Here is a 24177-nt window from a genome sequence, read left to right as displayed (position 1 = left end):
CCCACTCGAGCACACCTGCCCAAGGGTGCTCTTCCAGATGAGCTCTCCCCAGAACTGTGGCCAGTCACTCCGATACTCCTCCTAGTGCTTCCGGAAGTCCACACTAAGCACACTACAGCAAACAAGGGGTGCCCTCCGGGACAGGGTATGAGTGAAAGGAACCTGCTCTGGGCACATGGCCTGCGGAGTGTGCCCTGCTGCTGCTGCTCCTCCTCCTCCTAGCCTCTTTCCAATTAACAGATTATGAGATGGGTCTAAGCCACCCGGAGTGCAAAAGGAATGCTTCAAAAATAATATTTTAGTAAAACACTATGAAGAATGAAAATATCGGCAGCCCTGGGCTTTAAATACGTGTCACTCAGGAACAACTCTTCTCTCTCAGCCACATTTTTGCAGTACACAGCATTTCCCACGTCAGGAAGAGCTGGTCGAGTGGCACCTCTAAATGAGCAAGAGATCATCCCTTCAGGGAGAAGCAGCCTTGGGTGCAGACTGATGGAAACAGGGCCTCTGTCTTAATGCACAGAAAGGTCTCCACTGGCTGCTCCTGGTTAAGACTCAGGTAGGGTTACAATCACACTGTATTGTTTTTTTCTTTTTTGATGGAAGAAACACCCACACTTCATAAAGAACTAGAGACATTTACAGTATCATTTTAACAGGCTACCTTTAGAATTTGGTAAAATCACATTTAAAAGCTTAAATGCATCTTTTACTGGGCTAAATAATATTGTGAGCCTCAAAATCATTTCAGTATCAACCCCTGTCTCTTTAAAGATATCTAATATCATGGGAGAAAAATTTCTTCTACAAAACAAAAAAAGTTTCAAAATGATCATTCTACCAGTAAACATCACTTTTAGCAGCAATATTAAATAAAATGCAAAGAAAATGTTCTAACAATAAATTATAAGAACCCAAGAAAGAATAATATGCCTATTTCTCCTTTGGTTTAGGATAATTTGTCTAGAATTTAGCTTGAAAATTTTGAAATCAACTGTATTAATGTGTGACAGTATAGTTTCAGCTAATTCTTGCTCTTACAATGCTTCACAGGGGAATTAGCTGATTCAGGAAAATGGTAACTAAAATTCCACCTTTGTTAGCATTCAAAATCCTGACTTCACTGGAGTACAGGTGCCCCCAAGCCAGCCCCAGGTCCATGAACATGCGTGCCAGGGATCCTCCTCCTCCTCCTCCTCCTTCACGCTCCTTCCGCAGGTGCAGGGCTAGCAGAGTCCTCCTGAATACTCATCCTCCTCCTCCTCGGCAGCTGCCGTGCTGACGCCGTCAGGCTTGGCCTGTGGAGTTGCTGGCGCTTTCTTCTTGATCCCCCCTCCTGGAACTACCAAGCTCAGTCCCAGCTTAGCGTACTGTTAATGGCAAAGCATGATCTTAGAGCTGGAGAACCAGAATCCCGACACACGCTGTCTCAACAACAGTTAACTCCCCTCCAGAACACCAAGACCACCATGAGATAGAAAGCACACGATGCTGCCATCAGATGTTTCATGATCAACATGCGACAGCTGCAAAAATATCAGCTCCCTGTCACACTTGGAAATCTGAGATAATGTGGACATGCAGAGTTAGGTACTCCTCCTAGTACCTATGAAGTACAGCTCGCCTGAATAAATCAGAGTGTGAGCTGGGGGCAAACTGTGTTAAATATTATAAATTTATGAAAGCACACGTAAGAATTTACCTAGAAAAAACTGGCTTCTACACATGTATCATTTTTTTAAAAAATTAAAGGTCTTTAAATGATTGAATTCCAAAGTTATCAGATCAAATAAATGGGCACTCACAAACCTACTGAAGAAGGGAAACAAGAACAAGCCACGGATAGCCACAGCTTGTGTGTGAAAGGCGTCACGCGAGGCTGTCCCCATAGTGACTGGAGCATTCTTCACAGCTGTTTGATAGCTGAGATCCCTGAGGCTTAGAGATGGCCCACTAACAACCTGCTTCACACAGCTGGCCTCAAAGATGTTCATGGGCTGCAAGAGCCATTTCATGATGGGCCTCTTCTGACAGGGCACCTAAAAGCAGCTTATTACATTGGGAAACTGACAGAGGACAGCAGATGGAAGGACAAGGTGAGAAGCGAGGCTGGGTTACAAAGTGTGCATGTGGTTAACATGGTTAGATGGGTATTAAACGGCCGTAACCCAGGCAGCTGACCTCCAGACTCCCCAGACCTATAGGGAAATGCAATGGCACGGGCCAGCTCCTCGGAGTGCGATGAGGCAGGAGACAGCTGCCTCCCAAGAGCAGAGGGGCAGGCTGGCCCAGGGTCCCCCAGGAGCAGAGGGGCAGGCTGGCCCGGGGCTCCCAGGAGTAGAGGGGCAGGCTGGCCTAGGTGCCCCCAGGAGCGCAGGGGCAGGCCGGCCGGGGCACTCACATCATTGTCCATGTACTTGAAGAGCGGAGAGCTGCAGACCTCCGACACCTGGTCCTGGTCCTGCTGATCGTAGCCCTCCAGCAGCTGCTCCAGGGCGGCACAGTCCTCGCTGCCGCTGAAGCCAGGTATGCTAGAGCAAGACAGGGCACACGTCAGTTTCCCTAGGGGCATTGCGCCCCAGCACAAGCCCGTAGTCTGCAGCCACCGGGACTGTCACCAGGGTGAGCGAGGCTACTGGTGCCCGCTAGGTGAGAACAAGTATGTTGCTCACACCCTGCAGGGCACAGGCACAGCCTGCTCAAAGAACCAGTGAGCCCAGACCTTACTACTGAGCAGATACCAGCACAAGAACCTCCTTCTAACCTTGCAACACACAATCTGAGCACTTTCCTTTCTTCTTCTTCTTTTTTTTTGGTTGTTGTGTCCCTTATTTCTTTGAAGTTGAATAGAACAAAATGACAAGTCATTCACTCCACGCAGACTCACAGGGGGCGGGCGGGGGGACGACAGGCAAGAAAACACCTTGTAAAACTAAAAATCTTTAAAAACCAAAATTGAGTGCTCCTATTCCATTTATAAAAAATGGTTCATGGCCAAGCAGCAAGCCTGGCTTAAGGAACAGAAATAGCAGCACTGTAGGTAAGAGGAGTGAGCCTGTGCCTTACCTGTAGCTCTCCCTGACACACCTCTCTGCAGCCACATAGTCGTTTCTGTGCAGGTGAACCAAGACTTGAGCAATTGTTTTCTAAAATGAAAGAAAATCATGGACCAAATTGACAACTACTTCATTAATTTCCTGGAAGCATTTAAAACACCTGGAATTTAAGAGTTTGGGTTTATATACAGATGTATAAATTTTGCAGTTGCTTCTACAGGACATCTGAGAAAAGATACCCTACAACAGTAACTCTCCAACACGGATGTGTGCATAAACCACCCAGGGACTGTGCTGAGCAGGCCCAAGACCAGCCTGAGATGCTGCTGCCATTCCCAACCTGCTCCCAGGTCTGGGGACCATAAAATCTGAGAACATAATCAGCACATGCTTGAAACAGAGTGTCTTTCAAATATCTCTATGATCTTAAAAAGGGAATCAAAAAGAAGAGGAAGGATCCATAGCTCTATAAGTACCCTCTGAAATTCTTAACAAGATACCTGTAAAGAGTATGAATGGAAACTTGAAGTAACAGGAACAATGACGTGAATCAACAACAGAAGGAGTGGCGAGACCAGGAAGCGGCTGACAGGAGTGGGAACAGCTCTCCGTAGAGTGCTTTCAGGTCTTCACCATCTCCACTCTTACTGTTCTAACTTCAAACTGATGAGTCTTTCTTTTGTCATCTCCATTATAAGATTAAGCTCACCTAGTATTTCATTTAGTCCTAAAATTCCCACTTACTTCATTTCTATAGTTTTCTATGATATTAAATTTTTTCTATAAAAAATAACAGGTCCTCTTTTCCATTCCTTCCCACTATGTTCACCCTTTCTTCGTGGAGCAGGTGTAACCAAGTGTGTATGTGGGAATTCCACCAGCTGGGTCACGCTAGGGTTGGTGCAGTTCTCTTTTCTTAAAGCTGCTCTTTTTCCTGGTTTTATATGATGAGTAATTCTGGACTGTACCCTGGGTGCTTGAGAAGGTCAAACTGCATAGACTGACGGATTTCTCAGGAATGCGGATGTTTTTAGCGGGTAATCAGTCATCTCAAGCTCAGACTACTAATGGGGCTGGCTTTGGTGGGCAGCACTTCCAGTCATAGCTCTGATCCTTTGCTGTCCTTCAGCTGCTTCTGGACTGTCCCACAAATGAGCTCTTCACGGGTAGGGGAGACCTGGACAGTGCTGAAGCTGTCCTGCAGTTCTAGACTGGGCACCAATGCTCTGGTCTGCCTGCACAGGCAGAGCTGAGACGTGGGGGGCTGTGTGTACAGGGAGTCCCTTCCCATGCTCTCTCTTGGCTCCTCTGAACCATCCTAGCTTAGCTCTATAACTAGAGCTCAACCCTAAGCCAGGCCAAGGGGGAAGAGGGAAACAGCAGGGCCTCTCTCCCAGCTCCTCTGCCCAGAGGATGGGGTTTCCTTTGAGCTTTCTGCTGCTGCAGCCTGAGCCCTTCCACGTGACAGGGATTCTCAGGGAAACACTCCAACAGGCAACAGAAACCCTACACTGCTTGCTACTCCCTCCACCTGTTCTTCTTCACTTTCAGGGTCCATGGGTGGTGGCTTTCTGTATTTTATTTGGCAGTTTTAGTTGTATCAGCAAGATAGGTCAGAGAAATAGCCCATGAAGTATTATTTTACAGAAACACAAATATCCACAGAACCCTTGCTTATTCTCATTTATACCAATATGGAAAATTAACTAATGTAAAGCCAAAAACAAGCCATTTCAAGAATACCTTATAACAAGTTGGGTAATTCTCAATTTCCTTATAAATATTTTTTTCTTTCTGAATAGAGAGTGCCGCCTCATCGAACCTGAAGACAAAACGAAGAAATGTCAAGGCAGGGTTGAGTGATCTGTAGCAGAGGTCACCCGAGATGTATCTGATGTCACAGACTGTAGAGAAACAACAAAGACAGGTGTTTCACCAAGTGCTCCGTAGGCTGTTCGCAGCAGCTCTGCTCACCTGGCCTCAGGGCCTGCTCTCCCCTCCTAGGCATCAAGCTGACACCCCAGGCAAAGGAACTGAGTCAGCTCAAACGGAGAGCTCGAATGTGGCAGGGACCATCGTCAGTGTCTGACAAATCCCACCAACTGCTCCGAGAACAGTATGAGACAAACCCCGACTTCTGCGCCTGACTCCTTTCCCTGAGTGCGCCCTCCTCCCTCCCAGGCCTCCCTGCTACGCCACGGGCCCCCGTGAGCCAAACCCTGCACCTTTCACCTTTGACACTCATCTTTTCTATCTACCCTCACCCATTCTCTTTTCTTCATCCCACCAAGGTCAGAGTAGAAAGATAAGAGGAAGGGGATTGGCTGAAACATCTTCCCACTCCTTTCTCACTCCCCAGCCTTAACTCCATCACACCCCGACTGGCTGCCCATCTCCCTGTGAAGTTCCTTCACACTCTGAATCTCAGGCCTCCCTGACTAGCACCTCACTCATGTCTGGCGCCACCTGCTTTCTTCCTATTTCTCTCAAACCCACCAACAGTCTGGACATGGCCCAGGGACGTGGCCCTGGGAGCTGACACAACCCAGTAACCAAACAGCACAAGAAGCTGCACTGTTAGAACACAGAAGGAGAAGAGGTGATGTGACCCAGAGTAAAGTAATGCCACATGGAACAAGTTGCACGATGTGCTCTGTTTCTCTGCATGTTTATCATCTTTAAAAAATAGTTGCATACAAGTCTTAGCAAATAAAAAAATCAGTATTTTCCATACATTTTATTAGATAATAGATTGAAATTAGAAATCAACAGTAAGAAAATTTATAGAAATCACATAAACAAATGGAAATTAAACAATACTCTTCAAATGATGAATGGATCATTGAAGAAATGAGAGAAGAAATACTTAAAAAGCCCTAGAATCAAACAAGAATAATGATCCAATACACCAAAACCTCTGGGACAATATTAAGATGTTACTCATAGAAAGTGGCTTCATTAAAAACACAGAAAGGTCCCAAATAAACAATCTAATGCTATATATCTCAAGGCCCTAGAAGAATAGGAACAAACTAATTCCAAAATCAGTAGAAGACAGGAAAAAATTAAGATCAGAGCTAAAATTAATGAAATAAGAGTATTTTAAAAATACAAAAGATCTTTGAAAAGATAAACAAGATTGGGAGATTGGGTTGGGGTTGTTGCTCAGTGGTAGAGCCCTTACCTAGCATGTGTGAGGCCCTGGGTTCAATCCTCAGCACCATATAAAAATGAATAGATACAATAAAGGTATTGTGTCCAACTGCAACTAAAAAATAAATATTAAAAGAAAAGAAACAAGACTGATAAATAACTAGCCAAACTCACTAAAAGAATGAAAGAGAAGACCCAAATCAACAAAATTAGAGATAAAAAAGGAGATCACCAGAGACATTTCTGAAATCATTAGGAGATACTTTGAAAATTTATATCTTACCAAACAGGCAAACTAGAAGATACTGACAAATTCCATATAACCTTACCCAAACCGAACCAAGATACAGAAAACACAAACAGACCAGTACCAAGCAATGAGATGACAGCAGTGATAAAAGGCCTCCCAACAGAGAAAAGCACAGGAGGCCAGACAGAACCTCAGCAGAATCTACCAGATCTGCAAAGAACTAGTATGAATCCTCCTCAAACAATTCCATGAACTAGAAAAGGAAGAGACACTTCTAAACTCAATTCTATAAAGCCAGCATCAGCCTGATACCAAAAAACCACACAAAGACACAGCAAGAAAGAAAACTATAGACCCAAATCCATGATGAATAGAGATGGAAAAATCCTTAATAAAATAATTAGAAAAAAACACCTTGATCAAGTGGGTTTCACCCCAGAGATGCACGCATGGCTGGTTCAACATATGCAAATTAATAAATGTAATTCATCACTTAAATAGGACCAAGAACAAGAATCATATGACCATCTCAATAGATGCAGAAAGAGCCACTGACAAAATCCAGAATTCACTCATGTTAAAAACTCTGGAGAAACTAGGGGCAGAAGGAATTTACCTCAATGTTACAAAGGTTGTACATGAAAAACCCAAAGCCAGCGTCATTCTGAAAAGACAAAAACTGAAAGCATTTCCTTTAAAATCAGGACAAAGATGTTCACTCTCACCACTTCTACTCAGTACAGATCTCAAAACTCTACCCAGAACATCAAACAAAAGGAAATTAAAGGGATACTATTTAGGAAAAAGAAGTCAAACGATGTCTATTTGCTGATGACATGACTCTATGGTTGGGAGACCCCAAAAACTCCACCAGAAGACTTGCAGAGCTAAAACAGATTTGGCAAAGTAGCAGGATACAAGATCAACATACATAAATCAATAACTTTTCTGTTCTCCACTGATGAATCTGCAGAGACATAAAGAAAAAACAAAAAAAACTCCCATCTTCAATAACCTAAAAAAAAAAAAAAAAAAAACAGAAACAAACAACACACCCCACAAAAACAACTCAACTTTAGAATAAAATCTGGAGGTGCAAGATCCATACAATGAAAATTACAGAACACTGCTGAAGAAAGAAATTAAAGACGATCTTAGAAGATGAAAAGACCTACCATGTTTATTTATGGCTTGACAGTAAATCAATATCATCGAAATGACCATATTAACAGTGACATTCTTCACAGAACTGGAAGAATAAAAGACCCAGAACAGCTGAGCAATCTGAGCAACACCAGTGAGGCTGGAGGAATCAGTCATAACACCTGGTCTCCAAGTGTACCATGGAGCACAGTAACAAGAACAGCACAGTGTGGCATAAAGACAGATGTGAAAACCAGTGGGAAGAGAAGATACACAGACAGATCCACAGTCATCTGATCCTTGACAAACACATCAGAAACATGTTGAAGAAAAAAATAGCCTTTCTGACAAATGGTGCTGTGAAAGCTGGCTACCCATACATAGAAGAAGAAAACAGTCCCTGTCCTCACCCCGCACAAAAATCAGCCCAAAGTGAGTCAGAGATCTAGGAATTACACCACACACAGTGAAACTGCTCAGAGAAACTATAGGGGCAACAATCCTGACACATGCACCAACTTCCTTAATAAGACTCCTTAAGTTCAAGAAATAAAACCAAACACCACTAGGTGGGACAGCATTAAATTAGAAAGCTTCAGCACAGCAAAGAAAACAAGGCTGTGAAAAGAGGACCCACAGAATGGCAGAAAGTCTTTGCTAGCTACTCTTATCACAGGAGATTAGTGATCAGAATATATAAAGAACTTAAAAAACAAAACACCAAAATATCTTAAGAATCAATCAATGGGAAAAAGATCCAAAAGAAAACATTTCTCAAAAGGTTAAAATGCAATTAGCCAAAATATATTTAAAAATGTTTTAACACCCTTAGCAATCAGAGAGATGCAAACCAAGCCTACACTGAGATTTCATCTTACTCCAGTTAGAATGGCAACCTCAAGAACACAAATAACAATACTGCTGGTGAGGAAAAGGTACACTGACAGATTGTTGATGGGACTACAAACCAGTACGTCACTTTGGGAAGCAGTACGGACATTTAAATACTAGGAACAGACCACTGTATGAATCAACTACTCCACTCCTTGGTATTTATCTGAGAGAGCTAAAATCAGCATACTATAGTGACACATGCAAACCAATGTTTATAGCTGGCAAGTCAAGAAAACCAGTTATGGAACCAGCCCAGCTGCCAATCAATAGACTGTGGATAAGGAAAACGTGGTATATATAAACTCGGCAGTTCTACTCAGCCATAAAGAATGAAATTTATGTCATCTGCTGGTAATTGGATAGAACTGGAGAACATCATGCCAAGTAAAATAAGCCAGACTCAGAAAGTCAAGGGCTAAATGTCTTCTCTCACATGCAGAAGCTGAAGAGAAAAAAGAATTTATAGATATGTGTGTGTGTGTGTGTGTGTGTGTATTAGAATAATTATATATATATATATATATATATGTACCTATCGATCTATACATATATAGATACACATATGTATATATATGTAATATTTATTTATTCTAATTAGTTATACACAATGGCAGATTGCAATTCATTTCATATTACACATATAGAGCACAATTTTTCAAGTCACTGTACACAAGGTATTCTCACACCATTCGTGTCTTCATACATGTACTTAGGGTAATGATGCTAACTCATTCTACCGTCATTTCTACCCCCTGCCCCCTTCCTTCCCCTCCCTCCTCTTTGCCCTGAAGTTCCTCCATTCCTCCCATGCTCCCTCTCCATTGCTATTATGAGTCAGCATCCTCTCCTCATATCAAAGAAAATATTTGACCTTTGGTTTTTTGGGATTGGCTAACTTCACTTAGCATTTTCTTCTCCAACTCCATCCATTTACCTGCAAATGCCATGATTTTATTCTCTTTTAATGCTGAGTAATAGTCAATTGTGTATATATGCCAAAGTTTCTTTATCTACTCATCTACTGAAGGGCATCTGGGTTGGTTCCTCAGTTTAGCTATTATGAATTGTGCTCTATAAACATTGATGTGGCTGTGTCCCTGTAGTATGCTGTTGTTAAGCCCTTTGGGTATAAGCCAAGGAGTGGGATAGCTGGGTCACATGGTAGTTCCATTCCCAGTTTTCCAAGGAATCTCCCTTCTGCTTTCCATATTGGCTGCACCAATTTGCAGTCCCACCAGCAGTGTATGAGTGTACCTTTCCCCCCATATTCTCACCAACACTTATTGTTTGTATTCTTAATAGCTGCCATTCTGACTGGTATGAGATGAAATCTTGGAGAAGTTTCGATCTGCATCTCTCTAATTGCTAGAGATGTTGAACAATTTTCATATGTTTGTTGATTGATTGTATATCCTCTTCTGAGAAGTGTCTGTTCAGTTCCTTAGCACATTTATTGATTGGGTCTTTTTTTATTTTTTTGGTGTTAAGGTTTTTGAGTACTTTATATATCCTAGAGATTAGTGCTCTGTCTGATATGCTTGTGGTAAAGATTTGCTCCCATTCTGAGACTCTCTATTCACCTCACTGATTGTTCCTTTTGCTGAGAAGAAGCTTTTGAGTTTGAATCCATCCCATTTATTGATTCTTGGTTTTAATTCTTGCACTATAGGAATTTATAAAAGGGGTTCTCATGAAAACAGACTGAATCAGTACAGTAGGAGCAGGGGAGCAAGGAGAAAAGAGGAAGGAACAGAAAGGGGAAGAACTGGGGACTGAAACTGACCAAAGTATATCAGGTGCATGTATGAATGTACCACGATGCATTCCAACTTTATATATAACTATAAGCATCAATTTAAAAATAAGTAAATAAATAGAAGGAAGATCAACAGAGTAGAGGAAGGGTATGTAGGAGAAGGGAAGAGGCTGAAATGGAGAAAACTATGTTATATACATCTATGAATATATCAAGATGAACCCCACTATTCTGTGTAACCACAATGCACTGAAAAAAACACAACTGCATATACACATAGTGGCTTGGATGCTGGCATTACTGCTCTACATGATATGAGTCACCCCAAATTTCTGTGAGCTACGACCTGGCTACCAGTACCTTATAACACAATGCTAGAGAAACGCATTTTGAATTGATGACTTTTTGGAAATAGGCCTGTTTATAAGTTAGCGTGGGTGGGGGTGAACGTCAGAATGCTACGACGGCCCCCAGGGCTCTTGCTCCTCATACATATTCCCTGAGTGATCCCTCTTGGGTGTGCACATGGCCTCTGAATATGAGGGGGCCTCAGTCCTGTTATGTGAGACTGACTGGCTAACAGAGCGAGTGGTCTGTCTGCAGGCCTGAGCTTGCTGGGTGAGCCCTAGAGGGCCTGGGCCCTGCCTGAAGGAAGGATCAGCAGCAAACTACACAATGCAAACTGTCTATGGGGGACAAACCAAGGCACTGAAGGTGGACTCGAGTCCAGAGTAGTCCCTGGTCAACAAGTGACTAGAGAACAGGGAACATGATGCAAGGGAAGGAATCCTGCCAACAACCAGTGAGCATGGAAGGACCTGAGCCTCAAATGAGGTAAAGGCCACACCTGCCTCCAGCCTGGTGGAACACGTAGCACAGACCCCCCAGGGATCCAGACCACTGGCCCACAGACTCAGTGAGCACAGCTCTGCCATGCTAAGTCTGGGCAATATGTCAAGCAAACAGAAAATGCCAGGGAGACCACATGGATCTGTGTCATCTATAAGCATGAGCTTATCACAGTCTATCACAGTCTATGTGATTAATTAAATAGATTACCTCAAAATAGTCTGTGGCCACAGTGTCCAGATTCTATCAAAGGATCGAGAGCGTCTCACACGTTTAACTACAAAAGCCACATTTTTCACTAGGGATTATTTATTTCTTGGCACAAAAATAGCATTTCTGTTGTCTTATAACTACTTAGCAAAAGAGGCAAGAGAAATACTGTGCATTTATGTAAGTTCTTAGTCAAAAAAGTTGATCAACTTCACTAACAGTTCATGGAACTGTCATATAAAGCCATATATTTTCATGTATATCTAAAAAAATTATTCACAACTTATAATAAAACACAGATGACTTCAACTTTCCCATCAGGTAATTCTTACTACTCCTAAAAAAAAAAAAAAAGTATCTAGCTTTGCTGGATATTATTTTTTTAATTAAAAACACTTTTTTTTTTAATGGTCAATAGACATTTATTTAATTAATTTATTTGTTTAAATGCACTGCTGAGACTTGAACTCAGTGCCTCACCCATGCTAGGCAAGTACTCTACCACTGAGCCACAACCCCAGCCTGATAGTGTTTTTATCTTCTTGTAATTCCAAAAAAACAAAAAAACAAACAAACAACAACAAAAAAAAAAAAAACAGTGAGATCCAAATAAAACAAAACAAAACAAAATGTAAACTCCACAGAAATTATTTGTACATGATAGGAAACTGTCCCGACACCTTGTTCATCTCCAGGGGTCTATGCCCCAGGTCTTACGTTTAGGAAATAATGACACAACCTGACAATCAAGAAACTACTTTTGTGGGTTAGCATTTAAGGAACTTTTGTCATTTATGGAATATACATATTTTTTCTGATGAGAAAAACATAAAATACAACCAAATAATAGACCAAGAGCCACCCCATAGTTATGCAGAGCATGGTGAATGACAAACCTGGCATTACACTTCAGCAACACAGGTCTTTTAAGACTGAATTCAAAGGGCCTACGATAACTTAGATGTCAGGTTTTCTACTTGGCAGTCTGGTGTGTCTTTGCCCTAAATCATGCACAGTCCCAAGTGCAGATTCAAAGCACAAACAGACACGGAAGAGTTTTCAAAGATGTACCTGCGTCCTCGTACTAGCAGTCTTGAGGCTTTTCCCAACAGTTCAACAGCCTGCCGGAGGCGCTCCTCATTCTGAAGACAGATATCAAAGACAAGGGAGATTGGTGGCTTTGATGTAGAAATTTACCCCTCAATAACAATTTCCTAAAGTACCAGCACTGGACTGAGGGTACTAAAGTGGGTAGTCTACTTCACTACTCTCCAACAGAGAAAGGGAACAGAGTTTGGTTGTAGGCTTGGAAAAGCTTTAAATGGCAGCCAGTTCATTTTCGTTTTCCTATGTTATAAATCTAAACATTCTAATTAATGAAAAATAAAAGTCAAACTTACTTCAAACACGTTAGCTGTCTGCTGATATAACTGTACAGCCTTTTCTGGATCTACATTTTCTATAAGCCTAAATGAGACAAAAGAATTTGACTTATATGAAAAAAATAGAATTTGTTTTCCAATGGACTTTAGTAAAACAGAAGAGTCTCTGCAGAGCAGTGTTTCCCACGAGAGCTCTGCACACTCACTTGCCAGCTCGCTCCAGGGCCATGGCTGCGGTGTCCGGCGTGCCGTTCTCCAGGTACATCATGCTGGCCTTCTCAATCAGATGGACTGCCTCTGGAAGCTTCTGCATCTCCTGTGGGCAAAGCACGCAGCACAGTCAGAAAACAGCCACTGAAGGAACTCAGAGTTAACCATCAAATTCAGTTATCTTATTCCTATTTCATGAGAGTAAATGACTCAAAAACATACAATAAGCATATTGGAAATGGAGGGTCTTTATGTGGTTATATCCCATGAAGCTTCAGTTAACCAAGCCAAAAAGTACAAGTTCTACATTCAGTTCATCAAAACTCACAGACTTTCAGAAGAACTATACAAACTGAAGAAACAAAAAAACTTGCTCTCTATTCTTTTCTAGACATCACAATTCTTTAAACTTTTACTGAGTAACTCTATAAGTAAGCCCTATGCCAAAGATCACAAACTGATAGCTCATTTCCAAGTGTGTTTTATTTGAACCATGAAGTATTTTAAAATCAGATATGTTTATAAAAATTTTGTTTTTATGGCTTCCTTAAAAAAATATTAAAGGCTATGGCAATGGCATGTTTGCTGTCCCACATGACAATAAAAAGCCAGGGCTGGGCAACAGCTGTCCCTGTTGCAGGAACAAGCCCCCTCCTCCTGCCCCGAGGCCCAGGCTACCGCATCCATTTCAGTTATTCCCCTGTGTCCATTCACCACAAGTAGCCAGTTTTCAGTGGCTCATGTGACTTAGCAATTTTACTGCCCACTATAGAGCAGCAGGATATGAAATCTAACAATAACAAAATGACGGAACCAGAGGGCCTCTGTCCACAAACTGCCACTCCCTTAGCCTTGCTGGAAGATAAGTGAAAAGGTCCGCAACACACTGGTGGATATGACAGCCCATAGGATCAACTGTGGACTCTGTACGTCAGGCCTCCTAATGCTGCCCAGTGATGTCCAAAGACATTTAATTCAAGCACAAGACCCTGCCAGAGAGCATCTTCACTCATCTGTTGTCCTATCCATTAACCTTTTCTTCAAAGTAGCACCTTTCCAGTCCTCAAATTAAAAGGACACCTGAACATCAGAAACAATGCTTGAACAGCGTGGACACAGAGGGCAGCTCAGCACAGCTGTGCTGTGAGAACACAGTGCTCCACCACTGCTGCACCAGGACAGGACACCCTAACAGCAGGCACAGTGCACCCACATTGCAGACCGCCACCTGGGAGCTTCCTCGTTCTTGGGGAAACAAATGGGAGGTCACAACAGGTCCCTGGCTGCTGCGGCTGTAAGAGAAATTCTAGTTGCTAAGTCTAATAACCTGACTTCCATCACCAAATAGCAACTAGTTGCATGTTTAGTAAGAAAAGCTTTATTTCTATGGCCAAAGAACAATTTATAATGAGGAAGCAGCATAATTTAAACACTTTCCTATTATTAAAAACCTACATAATTACCAATTTTTTCAATAAAATTCTTGGGCCTAAATATTTGATATTTCTTTATAATAGATGCACAGAACTGGAATTTCTGGGCCAAAGAGTATAAAAAACTTTAAACTAAACATGCTAATAGTTTTTATTAACATTCTTTATTCTTTCCAATGTTTCTAATGTGCTAGAATCAGCAAGCATTCACTGAAAAAAAATCAGTAAGTTAACACTATAAACGTCAGAGAAAACAAAAGCTTTATTAAAGTGTAAGTTTTTAAAACAAAGTTTTAGGAACATTAAATAATTCAAAATAACTCTACCATATTTGAAAACACATAAAACTGGAAAGAAAAACATTTCACCTCACTTGCTACCTGGCATACCTTGAGAGTCACACTTCCTGCCCAACCACAACAGGATATTAATTCCTAACCTGCTTTTAAGCAGCAAAAATATGTACATTAGTCAAAATATTTCATCCCAAAAGAATCAGTGAAAGCAGAAACTGCTGAGTATGTGGCTCTCTCTGTTGCCAACTGACATTTATAAAATAAGCAAATATCTCTTCTTTCTATAGCCCAGGAGAAATCAGAAAACAAATACTTGTAAATTTTTACTACATTAAGATGTCCTTAAGTTCTCCAATGTAGGCAGACTTCCCGCACTGCTGCTTTCTGAGCAATACAGAGCTCAGGACCTGACCATCCAGCTTGCATTTCACACTGCCTACCTTATGATACACAAGCATGCCCTGTGGGTCCAGTTAGTGCTATCCTGGACAGGAAATCTTAACTTGGCATCTGTGCTTTACAGTAAGTAAGAAACCTTCTCTACCTCCACATAAGTTCCACTTTAACACCCTCTGAATGATTCACTTCACCCACACAACAGTTTGACACATTACTGACCTTCAGCATCATGCCAGCTTGCTCATAAGCTCTGCAAAGAGAACACAGTTTCTCTGATGAGACCTTGGTGTAAGGAGGGCAAGGAGAAGCTCTGCAGGGAGGTACAGCTGGTGGGGAAGTGACTCCAGGGAAGCTGGCCCTGGTGGAGGCATGACCTATCACTCGAGGTGGGGGTTACAGTTACATACACTGCACCATCATTTTCTTCTTCTTCTTCTTTTTTTTTTTTTTTTTTAATTTTCAGGGGCAATAATGCCTTACATTTGAGTTGCAGAAATTTTATTTTGTAGATGCAAAATTAAGTAAGGGCTTGAATCAGAGGCTAAATGTTAAACTTAATCAAACTTAAACCTAAGTTTAAAAAAAAAAAACACTAAATACTCTCCACAAAAGCAGGAATATGTGTGTGTGTGTGTGTGTGTGTGTGTGTGTGTACACACACACACACACACACACACACATAACCAATGCCTTCCATTGGTACTATAACCTGTCAGGAAAGGGGAAAAGGATCCTAATTCACTTGTTTTTTCATAGGATAACAAAACAAACTTGAAGATATAATGCTGAATTTCATTTCAACACCTTTAGTTAGGGGTGACTTCATTTTTAGATCAAGTCGAACACTAAAGCAAAGGCATTAATTATTAAAATTTAAATTAGTTAAATTAATTCAAAATAATTCACTATTTACAATATAACATGGCAAAACTTTGCTGGTCTATTATCTAAAATAGCAACATTTAAAACAAAATTAGCAAATATACAAAAATGTGGAAAATTTACTTACTTGGCAGCATGAAAAAGACTGAATGGATGTAACAATGTCAAAATTAAGGAAAAAAGAGGCAATCAATAGTTTCAAGGACCTCCTATATAAAAGTTAACCAAATCACTGCCAGTTGGCTCCAAAAGACAAATCCTACAAACAGGTAAGAACAAACAAGACAATGACTGCTGCTGTCTCCTAAAATTACATGATTCACAAAAACACTGACAGAACACCCCATAGATTTTAAACTATTTCTATTATATGTTAACCTAGAATTTTACCAAAATGCAAAATTATTATGACTCTAATTTGCAAGTAAAACAAACATGTTTTAATTGGTAGATTTAAAAATACCTTAGGAAGAGTTATTGTTTTAAACTACTTTACAACTCTTACCATAAATGCTGACCAAAAATTGCATTTAAAATATTTGTATAAAGAGTTTACGCATTTTCAATGATATTTCTTTATAATAGATGCTTCACTCATCAGCACATGCCTACAGAGTTCCCTCCCCTGTCACAAGGAAAGCCATCAAGCAAAACCAGTTTCCAATGAAGATCCCTGAAAAGTGTATCTTACAATGAAACATTACCACAATGCTCCTTCGAGGAATAAAAATGCAGAATCTTTCATCATTTCCTAATTTAAAAGTATTTTACTTCACATGAGGCAATTTTATAACAGGAAATAAGTTTCTGTCAAAATCGACGAAGTCGTTTAATTCCTTTTTAAAGGCTGAAAAAGATACGCCCTGTTATTTTCATGGGCAACGGCTTCCCTCAGGCAGGCATCTTTTGCTTGCTCAAACTGTTTGGCATTTTTAAAAGCAACAGCTGAAACAGAGAGAGAGAGAAAAAAAAGACTTTCTACTTCCATTATTTAAAAAAAAAAAAAAAAAACTCAAATCATTACTAAAATCTGCATTTTATAAATATCATTAAATATTCTGATTTCAAATACTTAGGAAGTTTCATAAACCTGTAAATACTTTATTGTACAGCAATTTCCTTACAACTTTTCTAATTATAAATATTTTAGAAGAATTTTCTAAACATTTTCTTTAACTTGTTGACTACTGACAATGTTATCAAGTGCTACAGCAGTGCTCCCAGCAGTGCCAGGTAACAACAGCCTGCTCTTCAATTGTGAGGACAGCACCTTACTTCAGCCTCAGACTTCATGAGAAAAACACTCTTTCATTATAGCTCAATCAGTCATCTAAATGGAATACTAATAAACACATTAGTTTTATAATAAACCTTCCCTTTTGGCCCAATTTTTAAATAAATATCTAAATATGTGTGTGTATAATACATAATTACATGTTGACCTATTAATTAATGTAATATATACATGTATATTAACATACATGTAATATATATATATATTTTTTTGTTTGTTTGTTTGTTTTAAAAGATCCTTTATACGTGTTTAGGTCTCTTTCAAAAAGACAGCTCACTGATCAAAGAGCTGAAGTATGCTGACAACTGTTTTAAAAGTGTACTCATCAGTGCAAAAGAATTAGGAGAGTTCCTAAAATGCAATTTAGCAAATGTTGAAAAACTTATCAAGAGTTGCTCGCAAAGTAAAAGCATACAGACTTAAGAAAAGTGTTATTTATTGTTATTTCTTAAAAATACTCTTGAAATTTTTAAATAAAATTCTGAAAACTAGATCCTAAAACTACTCCCATCCCTCATTTTCCATTTTAAAAATTTTACTGATTAAATGTATTTTGCATAACCCCTTTATGTTAAAGGGGTTATGCAAAACACATAACATGAACATGAAAATCTGACTTGAGATTTATTTCTGAAAGCAGTGTGTGGGGCATAAAAAATAAATCTGTTAGACTCCCTCAAAGAGAAGGATGGCCTCAATTTCAGAAGCCTCCTGCATTAGGTGTCCATGAACTTCATATGAAGCTGGAGCTTTGAATAAAGCAAAGAGCTGAACACTCATTTGCTGGCTTTTATTTTACACAAAAAAATAAACTCTAGGGTATACTTGCTAGTTTCCTTGTATCTGATTTCTCTTCTTTGGTGATAAACCAAAGCTTGCCCACAAGCACTTGACCTAGATGGTCTCTATGCCAGGCTCACAGACGTGATCAGGCTATCACTAAGATGCAATGAAAATGTGTTTGAGGAACTTTAAAATTTTATTTATATGTAAAATAACAGAGATGCTGAAAGCCAGCCTACCATTCCATAACTAAAATCACTAAACTTCTAGCAAATTCCTGTTGCATATTTCAGACTTTTTATATCTTAGTGTCTGTATGTAGCTTAACACTTCATGAATATATTAAGTGTATCTCAAAGTGAGGCTCATTAAAAAAACATAACAGGGAAAAATTCGATTTGCAGACCACTTCCAATGAGGCTAAGTTACCAAAAAAAAAAAAAAAAAAAAAAAAAAAACTTTAAAAAGAAAATTCTTTATTCAATAATAGAGGAATATGGCAAAACATGGCAAAACTATGGACACAATACTGTATACAAATAACTGAAGTTGAATATATAAAGAAGGCTAAAAAACTGCAGCTGGTACCACTAACCCTACCCACCTCTGCTGTCATGAAGAACAGGCCTGAAGAACAGGCCTGGGACCCTAACTCAGCACTCAACACACATGAACAGAAAAAAATACTATGGTTTGTTAAGTTGGTCTGTTTAGGTGTTTTGTTTTTTTGTTTTGTTTTGTTTTGTTTTTTAACTACTAAAGCCTTATAGGAAGCACTAAGTAAGTATATGCTGAAACAAGGTGACTGGACATTGCAGCCATGGGAAGACAGGCACCAATACCTGCTTTTCCATATTCAGAAGCAGCACTGTCATAGTCTGGCTTCCATTTTAAAAAACCAGTTTTCAGGCTAGAATGAAAGAAAAACACATTAAACAGAAGTTTACAACTGTACTTGTAGGATAGAACTCTGCTTACAACAACCCCGCGCACCACTAAAAAGAACAATAAAGGGAGGCCATCAGGTACAAACCCTCCATCTTGCTCACCTCCATCCAAACTTACCACAACAGACAGACCTCACCTCTCTACCTCCCACTGTGGCAGAAATGGTGAGCCTGTATTTGAAATGTCTATAGAACACCCAAATACAGAAGGGTTTCTTAATGCATGGTCCCCAGTCCAGAAACATCAGCATAACCTTGAAACTGGCTAAGAACACAAATTACTGATCTCACCCCAGATCCACAGAAGGGTGAGTGCAGCCATCCTCCGTCTAACAAGCTGCAAGGTGCTCAATTACTGAGCCTGAAGCAGTGTACCAGCAGCATAGCGACCTGAGCAGCTCAGCAGCCAGCACAGAACACACGTAAATCAAGCATATGCCACACAAGGGCACAGAAAGATCCCCCAGGAGACTGTAGAGGAAGACAGAAAAAGGTATATGCCCATTCAGAGAAACAACAGGGAGTTAGCCAAAAGGCTGAAGAGCAGCTGTCAAAAAAGAGGAAGGATAATCAGAAAAAGCAGGACATCATGATGACCAAGAGAAGTTTCCTTCCATTCTGGTAACTGGCTTCACAGGCCAAATCAAAAGAAAATAAATTTTGAGTTCTTATCTTACCTTTTTAAAATAGTTTGGTTTTTTTTTATTGGTTGCTCAAAACATTACAATGCTCTTGACATATCATATTTCATACATAAAGTATTTTCAGACTTAAATTTTAAACTACCTCAGAGCTGTCACACTGGGGTGTGTATGATTGCTGAACACCATCTCAAATTCTAAGTTTCATTGAAATTCTAAACCTTACACATAAACAGTGCCAGCTTCATATGATCAGGGGAGTAAAATAACCAAAAGGAGACTCTCAGGCCCCTCAGAAGTACAGCCTTCATTTAGTGACAGCTGCACCAAAGGCTTAGAGAATCTAACTTTTAATTGCCACTTATTTACCTGGTAAATACTTATTTAACATACTTAAAACTTATTTGACTATATGCTGTAACAAGATTAAAATTTATAAGCAATTTTTCAAGCTTACAAATAATTTCATTGCTCAGAAAAATAAAATCCTTGAATTGCATACAGTATGTCTACTCTAATTCACAAAATTGAGGAAATAGGCAATACAGCAAAATCCCAACCTTCCATCTCTACCCCAAAGCACTCATTATATTCAGTATTAATGTAAGCCCCACAAACAAGATACAATCATTCAAATGTCTAGTGTACTATGCATGCAAAGTACTGAAGACCCTCTGCATTTCGCTGAGCACCACTAATTAGAAAAAAAGAAAGTCCTGTGGTTAATTTAGTGAAAGGAAAGTGACCACAACACTCAGAGCAACCAAGAGATCTTTTTGCAGCAGTGCAACAGAGGAGAAAAGAGAGAAAGAGAAAGGGGGGGGGAGAACATGCGTGCAAGGGAGACAGAGAGATGGAGAGAGAGAGAGAGAGAGAGAGAGAGAGAGAGAGAGAGAACAAGAGAGAGAGAGAGAGAGAGAGAACAAGAGAGAGGGGGGCCCAGCAGGAGGGAGTTTTTAATAGCCCAAATCTAATGGGACCTCTGGGTCTGCAAGCTGCCTTGTTGGCACAAGGGGGGGGGGGGGTTGAGTGTTCAGCCTTGAGTGGGGGTTGAATGTTCAGCTTTGAGGCAAACAGGTGATAAAGGACCAGACAGAGTGGGGTTTGAGTGCGTGGGCCATCCTGCAGCTAACATTTGTTCAGCCTGCCCTGCAGATAACATAGTTCAGCCTGTTCTGCACCTAACATTTAGTGTGACAGTTAACCTGTTACAATTAATGGGTACTAATACTAATCTAACCAGATCCACTGGTTATTCCATGCCTAGAAAAGCTAAAGCTCAGGGTCATTCTTTAGCCTGGCCCCAACTACTCTCTGCTCCATTTCATCCCCTGGCACTGCAACCAGACTACCTGTGGTGCTTCCTGAACATGTGTTCAGGCTGGTGGACACAGTACGTCCTATGCACACAATCATTATCACAGGGCTTTCTAAAGACTTTCTTACTTTCCAAGGCTTGCTCAGAAACCATCTCTATGAAACCTCCTGGAGTTTCCCCAGGCAGAATAAATCTCTCCCTGTTCCCCAAGCACAGCTAACAGCTTTATCATGATCCTCTCCACATACACCACTCTCATTACACGTTGTGGTCAGTTCCCACTGCCATTCGATACTACTGTGACCGACCACCTCTGCACCTAGAGACTCCCCATCCCCACACACTGCCCTGCAGCAATGCTTGAATTTTCCAGTTTAAAAACTGGCTCCGCCTCTTTCACCTGTGCAGCCCTGGGGCAAGTCACTAGGAGGCTTTTCTGTAGGTGTTTCCTCTTCTGCAAAACAAGAATCTCTATCTGGAAAGTTGTGGAAATCTCAGACTGTGAAATTATGTATGTGAAGCACCTAGCACGATGCACAAGGCAGACCCTTCATTATCGGTGGTTGCTAGATAAACCAAAGTGTAGGGGGTGCATAAGGGGCCAAAAGGATTTGAGGACCAGGTGACAGAACAAGCTTAGGAAAGGACCAGGGAGCACAGTTCTGGATCCCTGAGCAGCGTGCCCATGCCAGCGACTACAGGGTTCACTAGGGCAGCCCAAGGTTAACCCACAGCCCGGCCCCCACCCTAAGGGATTGTCAGAGCAATAGCTCTCGCTGAGTGACGCTGTTCTCCCAAGGATACTGTCTGCTGTCATCGTTGGGGAGAGGCGAGAGGTGCAGACCAGGGACGCCACTGCACACCCAGAAACACACATGCCGATGACAGCTCTCTGCCACCCAGACAGACCGACAGGACCCAATGCCACTCGGACAGACCGACACGGCCCTCTCTCCCCCACAGACAGGTCTCCCTGCCACCCAGACGGACCCACAAGGCCTCCTCCCACCCAGACGGGGACCCCTGCCACCCAGGAACTCCTGTCACCCGGGCGGACAGACGGGCCCCTGTCACTGGGACGGACGGACGGACGGACCCTCCCTCCCGACCGGGAAGGCCGCGTCCTCCCACCCCGCGGAGTCCCCGCGGGAGCCCGGGCAGCGCTGGCCGGCGGCGTCTCCGCTAGCCGCGGGCTGGGCGGAAACCGCGGGCTGGGCGGGAGCCGCGGGCTAGGCGGGAACGGCGGGGCCCCGCGGAGGGCCACTCACTACTTCTCTGCCTTGGCCAGGTGCTCCAGCCCCTCGTTTATCTTCTGAGCCGCCATCTCCACTGAGCGAATCCCCCTACGCCCACAGCGACGCCGCAGCTTCCGGAGCTGGAGGAGCCGCGAGGGTAGCCGGGACAGTGCGCAGCCAGCACTACGGCGGCCGCAGAGCTCAAACCCGCCGCCGCGAAGGGCGTTGCGCGCAGGCGCACAACAGCAGGGCGGGCCTGAGCGCCCTCGCGGGTGTTCAGCGAGCTCCCAGAAAACCCGGGGTGCGACCGACACACTCCGGGCCTCGGGGAGCCTGACTTCTAGTGCGGTGAAAATGCTGGGGTTCCCTACAGAGCTGGAGGCCTTGCAGTGTCCCACAACTGCAGTGGGTAGCCCAGCTAGAATAGCATTTGTTCAACTTTGCAACTAGCTGACCCTTTCCGAACATGCCGGATCACTCACTTGTGGCTCCAGTGAGTCTCAAGTTGTCATCTGAGAGTAAAAGCCAGAGGCTGGCCCCCAGACCCAGCTGCCTCAGGCCTCCCATGGGCCCCACCCTGTCCTTGCCTTGGCCCTGTCCCCTCCTGCCCTGGCCATACTGGCCCTGCTATTTCTCAAGCATGCCCTTTGTCCTGGAGCACCTTCCTAGCAGCCTCTCTCTCTCTCTCTGCTGCCTGGGGTCTGTGTTTAAACCCAGCTTCCCACGTGCTGACACTGCCCTGCGGGTCTTCACCCTCTGCCTGGCTCCTGGAGGACCTGGCAGCTTCTCCAGTGAGCTCATTTGTGTTTCAGTGGCTCCTGGCTGGCTGCAGCTCTAGCACAGGCATGCCTGAATGCCTCCTTAGCAGGTGTCTAGGGCAAGGCCTTGAGCAGATCAGCACAGTGACCAGCAGTGGGAGAAGCTGTGTCTGGCCTTTTCCACAGAGGATCTGCAGTTTGGGCCAGGCCTATCAGCAGCCAGCCTCTGCATCCCCCATGGGAGCCGTGGAGGAACGACCTGCACCCTCTTCACCTTTCATTCTCAGCAGCTGGCAAGGGTGGACCCAGGCAGAGCCAGCCATGTCAGCCTGAGAGTCCAGCAGGGAAGAAGAGGCAAGAGGCCCCAAGCCTGGCGGGACTTCCTGGAGGCCACCTCCCCAGTTAGAGACAATGAGGACATTCTCCATGCTTCCTTCAGCCTCTTCCGTTTCAACCTTTCAAGAAACATTGTTGATAACTTCTTTTTATTTTCAAGTGCATTCAAAAAACAAGGCAAGAGAGTGAGTGTGTGAGAAAGACCAGCTGGGCCCACCACACATGCCCAGCCCCTTCCCTCAGCAGAGAACAGCATGGGCCTGCCTAGCCGGAGCCCAGGATAGCTTCCAGGGCAGCCTGAGCCCACCTCAGGGCTTCCCCACCCTCCAGGCACCTGAGGGCACAGGCCCCAGGTCACAGACACCATGAGCCAGAAACTCTGGTTAGTGCTTTCTTATGTAAAGAAATAATAATAATAAAGGGCGACACAGAGACAAGGTGCAGAGGCAGGGAAGGTGGCAGAGCAGCCCTTTGTCCAAGTGGCCATGTTTATTTATACCAACAGGTCACATTAGGTCATTAGTACCACACCACATTATTGTTTAGAGTATCAGTAAGGGTGCTTGTTCTGCAGTTACATTTCACAGTTACAATAGGCAACTCAGGAGCTTTGTGCAGTTCTCAAGAAGGTCCACTGTCTGAAGTTACTGTGAGGCGGGTGGCTCCAGGAGCACCTGTGTTTGGTGAAACATTGTGGTTATCTGGCAAGCAAGTTCCTCTATTCTCAGGAGCTACGTGCCTGGCTTCAAGGTGGAGGCTGATGAGGCTCTAGCACAGAGGCATCTCAGGGCAGGACACTGCCATACCAGCTAGACATGGCACGTACATTAGCTCTATTACTAGATCCTAAGAGAGACTGCAGGGCATTCTAAAGGTGGGATACAGGGCCCGGGAGTTTGCTCACCAGGGAAATGCTTCCCTGTACATTTCCATGGTCAGAATCCCTACA

The 24177-nt window shown here is 42.6% G+C and overlaps 1 protein-coding gene across 1 annotated transcript; it reads right to left on the bottom strand.

The window, feature by feature from the left end:
- Positions 1–584: 584 nt before the first annotated feature.
- Positions 585–22323, bottom strand: NAPG (NSF attachment protein gamma). The gene is made up of 12 exons (XM_081263729.1): positions 22168–22323; positions 18836–18903; positions 16777–16861; positions 16044–16061; positions 15254–15284; positions 12903–13012; positions 12715–12781; positions 12386–12456; positions 4803–4881; positions 3070–3149; positions 2405–2534; positions 585–1373 (listed from the first exon to the last, which is right to left on the bottom strand). Exons 1-12 carry the CDS (start codon positions 22221–22223, stop codon positions 1230–1232), a joined length of 939 nt encoding a protein of 312 aa, XP_081119855.1. The 5' UTR covers positions 22224–22323; the 3' UTR covers positions 585–1229.
- Between the last annotated feature and the right edge of the window lie 1854 nt (positions 22324–24177).

Source organism: Spermophilus citellus (genome assembly GCF_964194105.1).
Source record: "Spermophilus citellus genome assembly, chromosome: 12".
Classification (NCBI taxonomy): Eukaryota; Metazoa; Chordata; class Mammalia; order Rodentia; family Sciuridae; genus Spermophilus; species Spermophilus citellus.
The sequence above is the reverse complement of the archived record's forward strand: the minus strand, read 5'-3'. Positions and strand labels throughout refer to the sequence as shown.